The 12,062-nt window shown below is 35.1% G+C and overlaps 1 protein-coding gene across 1 annotated transcript; it reads right to left on the reverse strand.

Moving 5' to 3' along the window:
- Positions 1-537: 537 nt before the first annotated feature.
- On the reverse strand, positions 538-11,419 carry LOC131802890 (probable cytochrome P450 4ad1). The gene is made up of 9 exons (XM_059123637.1): positions 11,185-11,419; positions 8,581-8,690; positions 8,176-8,455; positions 2,486-2,555; positions 2,212-2,338; positions 1,840-2,004; positions 1,519-1,774; positions 1,260-1,448; positions 538-765 (listed from the first exon to the last, which is right to left on the reverse strand). Exons 1-9 carry the CDS (start codon positions 11,354-11,356, stop codon positions 551-553), a joined length of 1,584 nt encoding a protein of 527 aa, XP_058979620.1. The 5' UTR covers positions 11,357-11,419; the 3' UTR covers positions 538-550.
- Between the last annotated feature and the right edge of the window lie 643 nt (positions 11,420-12,062).

Genomic DNA, 12,062 nt, shown 5'->3' on the forward strand with positions numbered 1-12,062 from the left:
TACGTTTATGAAAGCCCTGGATTTTTTTTTCACATTCATAAAAAGTTCTTAAAAACAATTTTTTTAATCCACGTTGGAAAAGGGCCTTTAACTGAATGTCCTTAGAGAATTTTTGTAAGAATCCACATATATGAACGTCCTTGAAAAAATATGTTTTAAAACCCATTTTTATAAAGGTCCTTTATTGAAAATCCCTAAAAAATTATTTAAAAAAAAAAACATTTTTATGAAAGTCCTTGTAAAATATTTTTTTTTAGGAATCCATGTCCTTGAAAATTTTTCTTTTAAAACATCCACATATATGAAAGTTCTTGAAATGTGATTTTTTAAGTCAAGGCTCATGAAAGTCCTTGAAGAGTTTTTTTTCAATCCACTTATAAGAATGTCCTTGAAGTCCTTGAAAAAATCCAAAATTTTTAATTTTTTTCATTAAAAAGTCCTTTGGTTTAATTTTTGTAATTAAATTTATTTGTTCATTAATTTTTTTTAATTTTAATTTATATAATTTAATTAAATTTATTTTTTTTTTCATTTTTTTTTTTTTTGGATTCTAATTCCTTTTTTTCAATCTCACCAAAATGCCATTTTCAGATTTCAGAGTAACTCTAATATTCAATATGGGATCGTAATCACTCTCCGGTACACAACCCTTGCGGGAATGGTCATTGATGCCAGCCGTTAAGCCATCCTTGGCTGGTAGGATTTCATAGTTTCTGATCACCTGAGAGAGTAAGGATTTCAGTTCCAAAGTGGCAAATCTTTCGGCTGGAAGAGGGAGGGAGAAAAAGAGGGAGAGAGAGTGAGTAGGGGAAATGAGATAAAAATAAGGATTAAGTATTGGAGGAACATTGAAAAAAAATAAGGTACCCAAAAAAATTCCCAAAACCTGGAACAGGTCCTGGGAAGTGTGAAGAATGCCTGGATACTATTTCGTCCTGTTGCTAGGCATTGGAAGAAAATTAAAATAAAAATTTAGGAGGCAGACCAAGAAATTGTGGTAAATTCTGGGTCTTCCTCCTAACCTCCTCCGTTTGGATTTGGGTTAACTAAAAACTGTCCTGAACAAATTTATATCCTTGCCTGGATACTATTTCATCCTGGTGCTAGGCATTGGAAGAACGTTAAAATAAAAATTTAGGAGGCAGACCAAGAATTTGTGGTAAATTCTTGGTCTTCCTCCTAACCTCCTCCGTTTGGATTTGGGTTAACTACAAAAGTCCTGCAGTGAAAGAGTCCTGCAAATGGGTATTCCTGCTTACCTATACACTTCCTGGGTCCAGCACTGAAGGGTACACTCTTGAAGGCCTCAATACCTTTATTTTCCCTATCGCTGGCATTGGCAAAACGTACTGGGCGGAATTCACAAGGGTTATCAAAATATTTCTCATTATAGCCCATGGCAATGAGGCACATGATCACCGTGGTACGGCGGGCAATCTTGGTGCCATCTAAACAAAAAAAAAAAAACAAAAACTTATTCCAGGACCACATCAAAGAAAAAATCCCGCCCCAACTTACTTATATCGATTGCCTTGCGATTGGTTCTGGCAATCAATGGCACCGAAGGATACAAACGCAATGTCTCTCTCAACACCATTTCCAAATACGACATCTTATTCAGATCTTCAATTTTGGCCACAGCCTCTTTGAATTCCTGTCCCTTTTGTCCGGCGAAAATTTTCTGTTGTTCCTCGTAGACTTTCTGCTGTATGGCCGGATGGCGGGAGAGGGTGTACAGGGTGAATGACATTGCAGCTGCGGTAGGATCATGACCCTGTTCGTATGAGAAAAGTAAAACGAAATGCCAGGATGCCAGAGATGAAATGCGAAACTACTTACGGCAAATATGAATGTGGACAGCTCTTCAAATATTTCACGGAATTTTAATTCTCTGCCATCCAATTTGGCATTCAGAAGGACATTTAAAAATGGTTTTAATTCGTCCTTATCGGCAGGCTTGACATTGCCCTCAGCCTTTAGTTGGGCCCGCCGTTGTTCGACAATCTGCAGAGGAAAACAAAACAAACAAAGGGAAGGATGAGAAAAAAGGATAATGAAAAAATAGTAGGTCAGGACAGGACTTGAAGGACTTAAAAAGGGACACTTCATTCTCCAAAAAAAAAAAAAAAAAAATCCAAAAATTTATATTTTTTTTAATTTCTAAAAATTTGTCCCTACCAAAATTTTGACCCCCCTTCCCCCATTACTCACCCGATTCATTTCCGTTTTCAGCGCCCTCAAGGCCCTACGCTGCTTGCCATAGTAGGGTGTCATATAGAACAGGGTGTCGAACCGCTTGACAATGCTAAAGGTACGCTCCTGTATGACATCACACAGGCTGTAGTTCAGACAAAAGACAGAAATTAACAACCAGCATCAATGAATTTTCCGATAAGAAAGAAAAAAAATGAAAGGAAATATTTGAAGGATAACGAAAAATAAACACAACGAAAGAAATCCTTATTTCAAAGGATATTTAACTTACTCAGCAATGGCGGCATGCATGTTTGATGGCTGGTCATCCAAGGAGTTGCTGGGCACACCAGTGGCATTTTCTGTAAGAAAAGGATATCATTTTTATAAAAAAAAGGATATAAGGGTAATGGAAAAATTCTCGAAAAATCAATCAATTGTTAGGCGCTTAAGGAGCCATTGAAAAATTATAAAAAACTTACGTTGAAGGACCTTGAAGGGCCCACTAAACTCAATTTGAAAAATGCACTTGAAGGACCTTTGAAAAAAAAATTAAAAAGGACACATTTAAAATCCTTTACAACTAAACGGAACCTGCAATACTTCACTAAAAATCCAGATACCCCAAAACAATTTATAAAGTGTTCGCCTAAGGACCTTTAAGGACACCCTAATAAATCCCCGATTTAGGGCCTTTAAGGTATTCCACAAATTCTGTAAAAAATAAATTTGAAAATTTCACTTGAAGGACCTTTGAGAACAAAAAAAAAATATTTAAAAGGACAAACTAGAAATCCTTCAAAACTAAACGGAACCTCCAATATTTCTGTAAGAATCCAGAGACTCAAAAAATTATAAAATGTTGGCCTAAAGACCTTAGGTGTTCTACAAAATCTGTAAAAAATCTAATTGAAAAATTAATTTGAGGGACCTTTCAGAACCCAAAAGAATTTTCTTTAAAAGAGGACACATTAAAAATCCTTGAAAACTGAACGGGAACTCCAATATATCTTTAAGAATCTAGAGACCCAAAAAAAAAAATATAAAGTGTTCGCCTTCGGACCTTTAAGGACACCCTAAATCTTTTTAATAATTCCCCGATTAAGGCCCTTGAAGGTATTCTACAAATTCTGTAAAAAATATATTTGAAAACTTTACTTGAAGGTCCTTTGAGAACCAAGAAAAAAATCTTAAAAAATGACACATTAAAAACCCTTGAAATCTAAACGGAATTTGCAATATTTCTTTAAAAATCTAGAGACCCAAAAAAATATAAAATGTTCGCCTAAGGACCTTTAAGGACACCCTAAAACTCTTCAATAATTCTCCGATTCAGGGCATTTAAGGTATTCTGAAAAATCTGTAAAAAAAACTATTTTAAATATTCACTTGAAGGACCTCATTAAAAATCCTAGAAAACTAAACGGAACCTCCAATATCACTTTATGAATCCAGAAACCTAAAAAAGTTATAAAATGTTCGTCTAAGGACCTTTAAGGACATCCTTAAAACTCTTCAATAATTCCCCGATTTAGGGCAGTTAAGGTATTCTACAAATTCTGTAAAAAATCTTTTTGAAAAATTCACTTGAAGGTCCTTTGAGAACCCCAAAAAAAATCTTTAAAAAGACACCTTCCAAATCCTTTAAAACTAAACGGAACCTGCAATACTTCTCTTAAAACCCAGATACACCAAAAATAATATAAAGTTTTCGTCTAAGGACGTTTAAGGACACCCTAATAAATTCCCGATTAAGGCCCTTTAAGGTATTCTACAAATTCTGTAAAAAATATATTTGAAAACTTTACTTGAAGGTCCTTTGAGAACCCAAAAAAATCTTTAAAAAGGACACGTTCCAAATCCTTTAAAACTAAACGGAACCTCCAATATTTCTTTAAGAATCCAGAGATTCCAAATAAAATTAAAAAGTGTTCGCCTAAGGACCTTATAGGACACCCTAATACTCGTCAGTAATTCTCCCATTCAGGTATTCTACAAATTCAGTAAAAAATCTAATTGAAAAATTAATTTGAGGGACCTTTTCTTTAAAAGAGGACATATCTTTAAGAATCTAGAGACCCAAAAAAAGAAAAAAATTATAAAGTGTTCGCCTGTGGACCTTTAAGGACACCCTAAATCTCTTCAATAATTCTCCGATTTAGGGCTGTAAAAAATCTATTTGAGAAATTCACTTGAGGAACCTTTGAGAATTAAAGAAAAAAATCTTCATAAAGGACCCATCAAAAATCCTTGAAAACTAAACGGAACCTTTAAGAATCCAGAGACCCAAAAAATGTATAAAGTATTCGTCTAAGGACTTTAGAGGATACCCTAAAAACACTCCAATAATTTCCCGATTTGGGGCCTCCAAGGTATTCTTCAAAATATGTAAAAAATCCACATTATAAGCTCTCAGGAAAAGCTGAAAAATCTTTATGAAATTCGCATTCAACAATTCCCAAGGACATCCGAAAAACTCTTTAAAAATCCCTTTAAGAAGCACTCACATTTTTTTAAAAAGTTCACTTTTAATGTCCTGTAAGGATACATTAAAAATTCTTTAAAAGCTGAAGAACCTTCAAGGTACCCTAAAAAATTCTGTACAAATCCACACTGTAGGTTCTCAGAAACAGCAACAGATTTTGTGGGAAGTCTATGTCGAACGACCTTCAAGGACATCCTAAAAATTCTCTGAAAAGGCCACATTGAAGGCCCTGTAAAAGCTCCAAAAATTCGCTACAAATCGACGTTGAAAGACTTTCAAAGTACCCTAAAAAAATCGGTAAAAATCCTCACAGTAGACCCTTAAAAAAACTAAAAATCCACGTTAAAGGACCTTCAAGGGCATCCTAAATTTTTTTTTTCACAAAACTTAAGGACCGTTAAAGTCCCCTTAAACATTATGTAATATTCACAGTTTAGGCCCTCAAGAAGCGCCAAAAAATTCTTAAAAAAACACGTTAAAGGACCTTCAAGGACATCCTAAGAATTTAGCAAAGATTTCTAATTTTTGGGCTCCTTAAAAGTCACCTAAAAAAACATTGTAAAAGTCCTCATACAAGAACCTTAAAAAGCCCCAAAAATTCTCTATAAAATCTACGTCGAAGGACCTTAAATGACATCCCAAAAGTTCTTCTCTAAATCCACGTTGAATGATTTTAAAAATTCCACTCTTTAGGTTCTCAAAAAAGCGGAACAAATTTTGTACGAAGTCCATGTCAAAGGACCTTCAAGGACATCCTAAATTTTTTTTACAAAATCGACGTTGTAGCGTCTTTAAAGTCCCTTTAAAAATGACGTCAAAAACTCGCAATGCAGACTCCCAAGAGGCGCAAAAAAATCTTAAAAAATCCATGTTGAAGAACCTTTAAGAACACCCAAAAAATTATAAAAAAAATCCAAATTGTGGGACCTTTAAAATCGCTTAGTCGCTTCTGTAAAAATTTCACATATAAGACCCTCAAAGAAGCCCCAAAAATATCTTTAAAAAAATCGACGTTAAAGGACCTTTAAGGACACGCCAAGAGTTCTTCACGGGGTTGACGTTAAAGGAACTATAAGGACACCCCAAAATCTTTTCACAAAATCAACGTTTAGACCCATCACTCTTTAGATCCATTTCAAAAGAAATCTGGAGAAATGATTTAAATGACACTCTAAAACTCTTTTTAAAAAATCCAGAATATTTAGCCTTTACAGACCCATTTAAAGGGCTCCCAAAAATACTTAAAACTCCATCCTTTGAGGCTCCCCAGTGGTCCTCAAATATTCTCTAATACTCCACATCAGGGGTCCTCTTTTAAAGGTCCTCAAAAATTCTATAGATATATTCACGCCAGAGGTCCTCAAAAATTTATTAGAATATCCACGTCAGAGGCCCTAAAAAATTCTTTAAAAAATCTAAGTCTTAGGATCTTTTGAAGGTTACGAAAAATTCTATAAAAAATCCTCATCTGAGGGTCTATCTGAGGTCCCCAAAATTTCTTTAAAAAATCCTCATCTTAGGGTCTATCTGAGGTCCTCAAAATTTCTTTAAAAAATCCAAGTCTTAGAGCCTTTCAGAGGTTCTCAAAAATTCTTTAAAAAATCCTCATCTTAGGGTCTATCTGAGGTCCTCAAAATTTCTTTAAAAAATCCAAGTCTTAGAGCCTTTGAGAGGTTCTCAAAAATTCTTTAAAAAATCCTCATCTTAGGGTCTATCTGAGGTCCTCAAAATTTCTTTAAAAAATCCATGTCTTAGAGCCTTTCAGAGGTCCTCAAAAATTCTTTAAAAAAATCCACGTCTTAGGACCTTTCAGAGGTCCTCAAAAAATGTTTAAAAAATCCACGTCTGAGGATCTTTTGAAGGTCATCAAAAATTCTTTAAAAAAATCCACGTCTTAGGATTTTTTGAAGGTCATCAAAAATTCTTTAAAAAATCCACGTCTTAGGATCTTTTGAAGGTCACCAAAAATTCTTCAAAAAATCCACGCCTTAGGATCTTTTGAAGGTCACAAAAAATTCTTTAAAAATCCACGTCTTAGGATCTTTTGAAGGTCATCAAAAATTCTTTAAAAAATCCACGTCTTAGGACCTTTTAGAGATAATCAAAAATTCTTTAAAAAGTCCACGACTTAGGACCTTTCCAGGTCCCTGAAATATAATTAAAAAATCACGTCATGAGGACTATAGGACTCATCAAAAATTCTTCAAAAAATCCACGTCTTAGAGCCTTCCAAAGGTCCTCAAAAATTCTTCAAAAAATCCACGTCTTAGAGCCTTTCAAAGGTCCTCAAAAATTCTTTACAACATCCACGTCTTAGAGCCTTTCAGAAGTCCTCAAAAATTCTTTAAAAAATCCACGTCTTATGGCCTTCCAAAGGTTCTCAAAAATTTGTTAAAAAATCCACGTCTTAGGACATTTCAGAGGTCCTCAAAAATTGTTTAAAAAATCCACGTCTTAGGGCCTTTCAGAGGTCCTCAAAAATTCTTTTAAAAAATGATCGTCATAGGGTTTTAACAGGTCCTCAAAAATTCTTTAGGGTCTTTTAGAGGTCCTAAAAAGTTATTTAAAAAATTGAAATTTTAGGGCTTTTTGTAGGTCCTCAAAAATTCCTTAAAAAATTCACCGCTTGGGTCTTCTCGAGGTCCTCAAAAATTCCTTAAAAAATTCACCGCTTGGGTCTTCTCGAGGTCCTCAAAATTTTTTTAAAAAATGCTTAAAGGTCTTCAAAAATTCTTAAAAAATCCACGTTTTAGGACCTTTCCGAGGTTCTCGAAAATCGTTAAAAAAATCCACGTCTTAGGACCTTTCTGAGGTCCTCGAAAATTGTTTAAAAAATCCACGTCTTAGGGCATTTCCAGGTCCCTGAGAAATTATTAAAAAAATCAAGTCATGAGGGCTTTAGGACTCCCTAAAAATTCATTAAAGGTCCTCAAAAATTTCAATGGTCCTCGAAAATTCTTAAAAATCCCGTGTCGTATGGGGCTTTTATAGTTCTTAAAAAATCCGTGACGTAGGGGCTTTCATAGGTCCTCCAATAATTATTTTAAAAAATTCACATTATAGGGCCTTTTAGAGGTCCCCAATAATTCTTTAAAAATGCCACGTCGTAGCGCTTTTTAGAGGTCCTCTAAAACGCCGAAAAAAATCCACGTCTTATGGCCTTTCAGAGGTTCACAAAAATTCTTAAAAAGATCGAAATCTTAGGGTCTTTTAGGGGTCCTTAAAAATTATTTAGAAAATCCACGTTTTAGGACCTTTCAGAGGTTCACAAAAATTCTTAAACAGATTCAAATCTTAGGGCCTTATAGGGGTCCTTAAAAATTCTTTAGAAAATCCACGTCGTAGGACCTTTTAAAGGTCCTCAAAAATTGTTAAAAATCCACGTTTGTAGGCCTCCAATTTTGTTTTAAAATTCCACGTCTTAGGATCTTTTAGAGATTCTCAAGAATTCTTTAAAAATACACGTTTTCATTGAAAAATTTGAGCTCCTTACTTACCACACACAATATCCAGCGTGCATTTCCTCACAATCTCCTGAATATCAAATACCTCCCCATCGTCGGCATGTTGCCGCAATTTGTGGGTGAATTTTTTACCCGTCCTATTCACCACCTGCATATAGCCCTCCACAGCTTTGTTGTCAAAGGCGGGCATATACAGCTTTTGATGCTTAAGCCATCTGGCACCGGAGCTCGTTAGGAGACCATCACCCAGCCATGGACGCAGGAATGAATACAAATGTTCTTTGTAGAGCAAAGATGAACTGGAGAGCATGTTCTGTAAATATGAGAGAATATAACGAAAGGATTATTTGTTGTGAAACGAGGGGCAGGGGAAACATAAATTTTCATGTGTGTGTGAAGATCATATGCATATATATGTATGAGGGTGTGTGTGTTTACCTGAATTTCTGCTGGGTCACTTAACATGACATGATATTGAAAGAAAACCAATGAACGGAAGCCTTGAAAATCATATTTCCGGCAATATTGTAAAATTTTCTTGGGATATTCTGAAAAAGAGAGGGAGAGGGGGAAAGCATGTGAGACAAATGAAAGTGGAAGAGATTAAATAAACGATTTTGATAGCAGCCGCCCGGGGAGACCTACTCCTGGTCTTTGGGGCGGTAAATTCTTTTATCTTTGTTATGGTTGCGCTCAATAAAAGCGGAAAGTAGAACTTTTGTATGACAAATGTGTCTGTGTGTGTTTTAGCCACACACACACACTCCCATTTTATTAGCATACATTTTTAATTACCGGTTAATGTTCAGCAACTATGCCTCCCATGCCCGCCCATGCCTTTGACATAATCTAATTTGTTTGTTAATTGTCAACAAATTGTTTCGGTTGAAAGTTATCGCAAAAATGTTCGACGATAAAGCTGGCATTTTATGTGAATATTCAGGTGCTAAAGTGAGTATGTGTGTGTGTGTGCGAACTGGGAAATATTTTTGAGGGTGAAGGAGGTAGGCATGGAAGTTATTTAAATTATTTAAGGCATTAGAAAATGTTTTGTATATGGTAGCCTTGTGTTGGGCGCCACTCCAATTAAGTGCTTGAAATGATTCTGTATGCAGATCTGGAGATATCAAGTTCAGAGTCAGAGGGCATCGGAATCGTAGAGGAGTTACAAAAGTCCATAGCCCTAAAATTCTTTGAAAAATCCACGTCTGAAGGCCTCCAATTTATTTTTAAAAAAATCCATATTTGAAGGCTTCTAAAAATTCTTTAAAAAATCCAGGTTTGAAGGCCTCCAATTTATTTTTAAAAAAATCCATATTTGAAGGCTTCTAAAAATTCTTTAAAAAATCCAGGTTTGAAGGCCTCCAAAAATTCTTTAAAAATCCACATTCGAAGACATCTAAAAATTCTTTAAAAAATCCACGTCAGGGGCCCTAAAACATTCTTAAAAAAATCCACGTTTGATGACCTCAAAAAATTCTTAAAAAAATCCGCGTTTGAAGGTCTTCTAAAATTCTTTAAAAAATTCACATTTGAAGGTCTTCTAAATTCTTCAAAAAAATTAACGTCTGCAGGTCTTCTAAAATTCTTTAAAAAATCCACATTTGAAGGCCTTTTACAGATCTTTTAAAATTCTTTAAAAAATCCACGTTTGAAGGCCATTCAGAGGTCCTCTAAAATTCTTTAAAAAATCCACGTTTGAAGGCCATTCAGAGGTCCTCTAAAATTCTTTAAAAAATCCACGTTTGAAGGCCATTCAGAGGTCCTCTAAAATTCTTTAAAAAATCCACGTCTGAAGGCCTTTCAGAGGTCCTCTAAAATTCTTTAAAAAATCCACGTCTGAAGGCCTTTCAGAGGTCCTCTAAAATTCTTTAAAAAATCCATGTCTGAAGGCCTTTTCGAGGTCCTCTAAAATTCTCTAAAAAATCCACGTCTGAAGGCATTTTCGAGGTCCTCTAAAATTCTTTAAAAAATCCACGTCTGAAGGCCTTTCAGAGGTCTTCTAAAATTCTTTAAAAAATCCACGTCTGAAGGCATTTCAGGGGTCCCCTAAAATTCCTTAAAAAATCCACGTCTGAAGGCCTTTCAGAGGTCCTCTTAAATTCTTTAAAAAATCCACGTCTGAAGGCCTTTCAGAGGTCCTCTAAAACTCTTAAAAAAACTACGTTTGAAGGCCTTTCAGAGGTCCTCTAAAATTCTTTAAAAAATCCACGTCTGAAGGCCTTTCAGAGGTGCTCTAAAATTCTTTAAAAAATCCACGTCTGAAGGCCTTTTAGAGGTCCTCTAAAATTATTATAAAAATTCGCGTTTGAAGGTCTTTTAAAAAATTTTTAAAAATCCACGTTTGAAGATCTCCTAAAATTTTTAAAAAAATCCGCGCTTGAAGGTCTTCTAAATTATCTATAAAATTCAAGTCTGAAGGCCTTTCAGAGGTCCTCTAAAATTCTATAAAAAAATCCACGTTTGAAGGCCTTTCTAGGGTCTTCTAAATTTTTTTAAAAATCCATGTTTGAAGGCCTTTCTAGGGTCTTCTAAATTTTTTTAAAAATCCACGTTTGAAGGCCTTTCAGAGGTCCTTTAAAATTCTTTAAAAATTCACGTCTGAAGGCCTTTCAGAGTTCCTCTAAAATTGTTTAAAAAATCCACGTTTGAAGGCCTTTCAGAGGTCCTCTAAAATTCTTTAAAAAATCCACGTTTGAAGGCCTTTCAGCGGTCCTCTAAAATTCTTTAAAAAATCCACGTCTGAAGGCCTTTCAGAGGTCCTTTAAAATTCTTTAAAAATTCACGTCTGAAGGCCTTTCAGAGTTCCTCTAAAATTCTTTTAAAAATTCCACGTCTTAAGGCCTGTTTGTTTTTTTTCGGCATCAAATAAATTAACCCTTTGAAATAAGTTTTTGTTTCGAGGGCTTTGATTTTGTCTTCGGCAAAAAAAAGTGGTCTCAGTTACTGAACTCTGGCTTGTTTTTCGAGGATAAATATTTTTTTTTCTATTTTTTTTTTTTTTTTGTTTTAATCCTTTGGGAAGTTCAGAGATTTACTCACCATCCGGCTTCAAACCAAATTGAAAGAGGTTACCCACAAATGGATAGGGTGTGGGACCGGGTATCATTTCCATTATCCCAGCAACATGATCAATATAATTGAAGATCTTTATGCCCTTAAAGAACAGCACTGTGAAGATCACAATGGCCAGGGCCAATACGAACATTTCCATTTTTTTTAAAAAATTCGGATTTTTTGCTTCCCTTGAATTATTTTTCCAAAATTTAGCACCGATCACGTAGCGTTCAAAAAATATACTGACCGGTAATGTACTTGTCAGCGGGCTCTTTTCCGAACTGGAAATAGAAAATATTCCCCTTTCGCCTCAAATTTCGACGTGGCCCAAAAGAGTTCTCTGATAATAACCTCTAATAAAGCTTATCTGGTTGCCCCCTTATTTTTTTCGATTTTTTTTTTATTCATATTTCAGAATATTATTTTCGAGATAATATCGTTCAATTATTCGATTATGCTTCGTATTTCAAGATACTCGAGTGGCCATAATTGACTCATTTACGGTTGCCCTAACTTTGGCTGCAAAGTTTGTTTGTTTGTTTGTTTTGATAATCAATCGACCGGACCGGGCCAGTCAATCAACCATTTGGTTGACTTCACTCTGAAGTATCCAGCCATCCTAATCACCGCTAGAGTTCAAAGTCTTTGACGAATAATTTCACAGCCTGTTATCGATCGTATGTTTCAGATGATAGCTGTTGGTTCTATTTTAGGGGACTCATTGATTACGTGCCGTTTGGAGGAACTTAAAGGTAAAAACGAGTGCTGGGAACATTTTGTCGCTGCACTTGAGGGCTGAGGTAATCAGGGAGGGGCTATAAATAACCCAAAAACAATTGTTGAAAATTAAAAAAAAAAAAAAC

The sequence above is a fragment of the Musca domestica genome, unplaced genomic scaffold (genome assembly GCF_030504385.1).
Source record: "Musca domestica strain aabys unplaced genomic scaffold, Musca_domestica.polishedcontigs.V.1.1 25, whole genome shotgun sequence".
Classification (NCBI taxonomy): Eukaryota; Metazoa; Arthropoda; class Insecta; order Diptera; family Muscidae; genus Musca; species Musca domestica.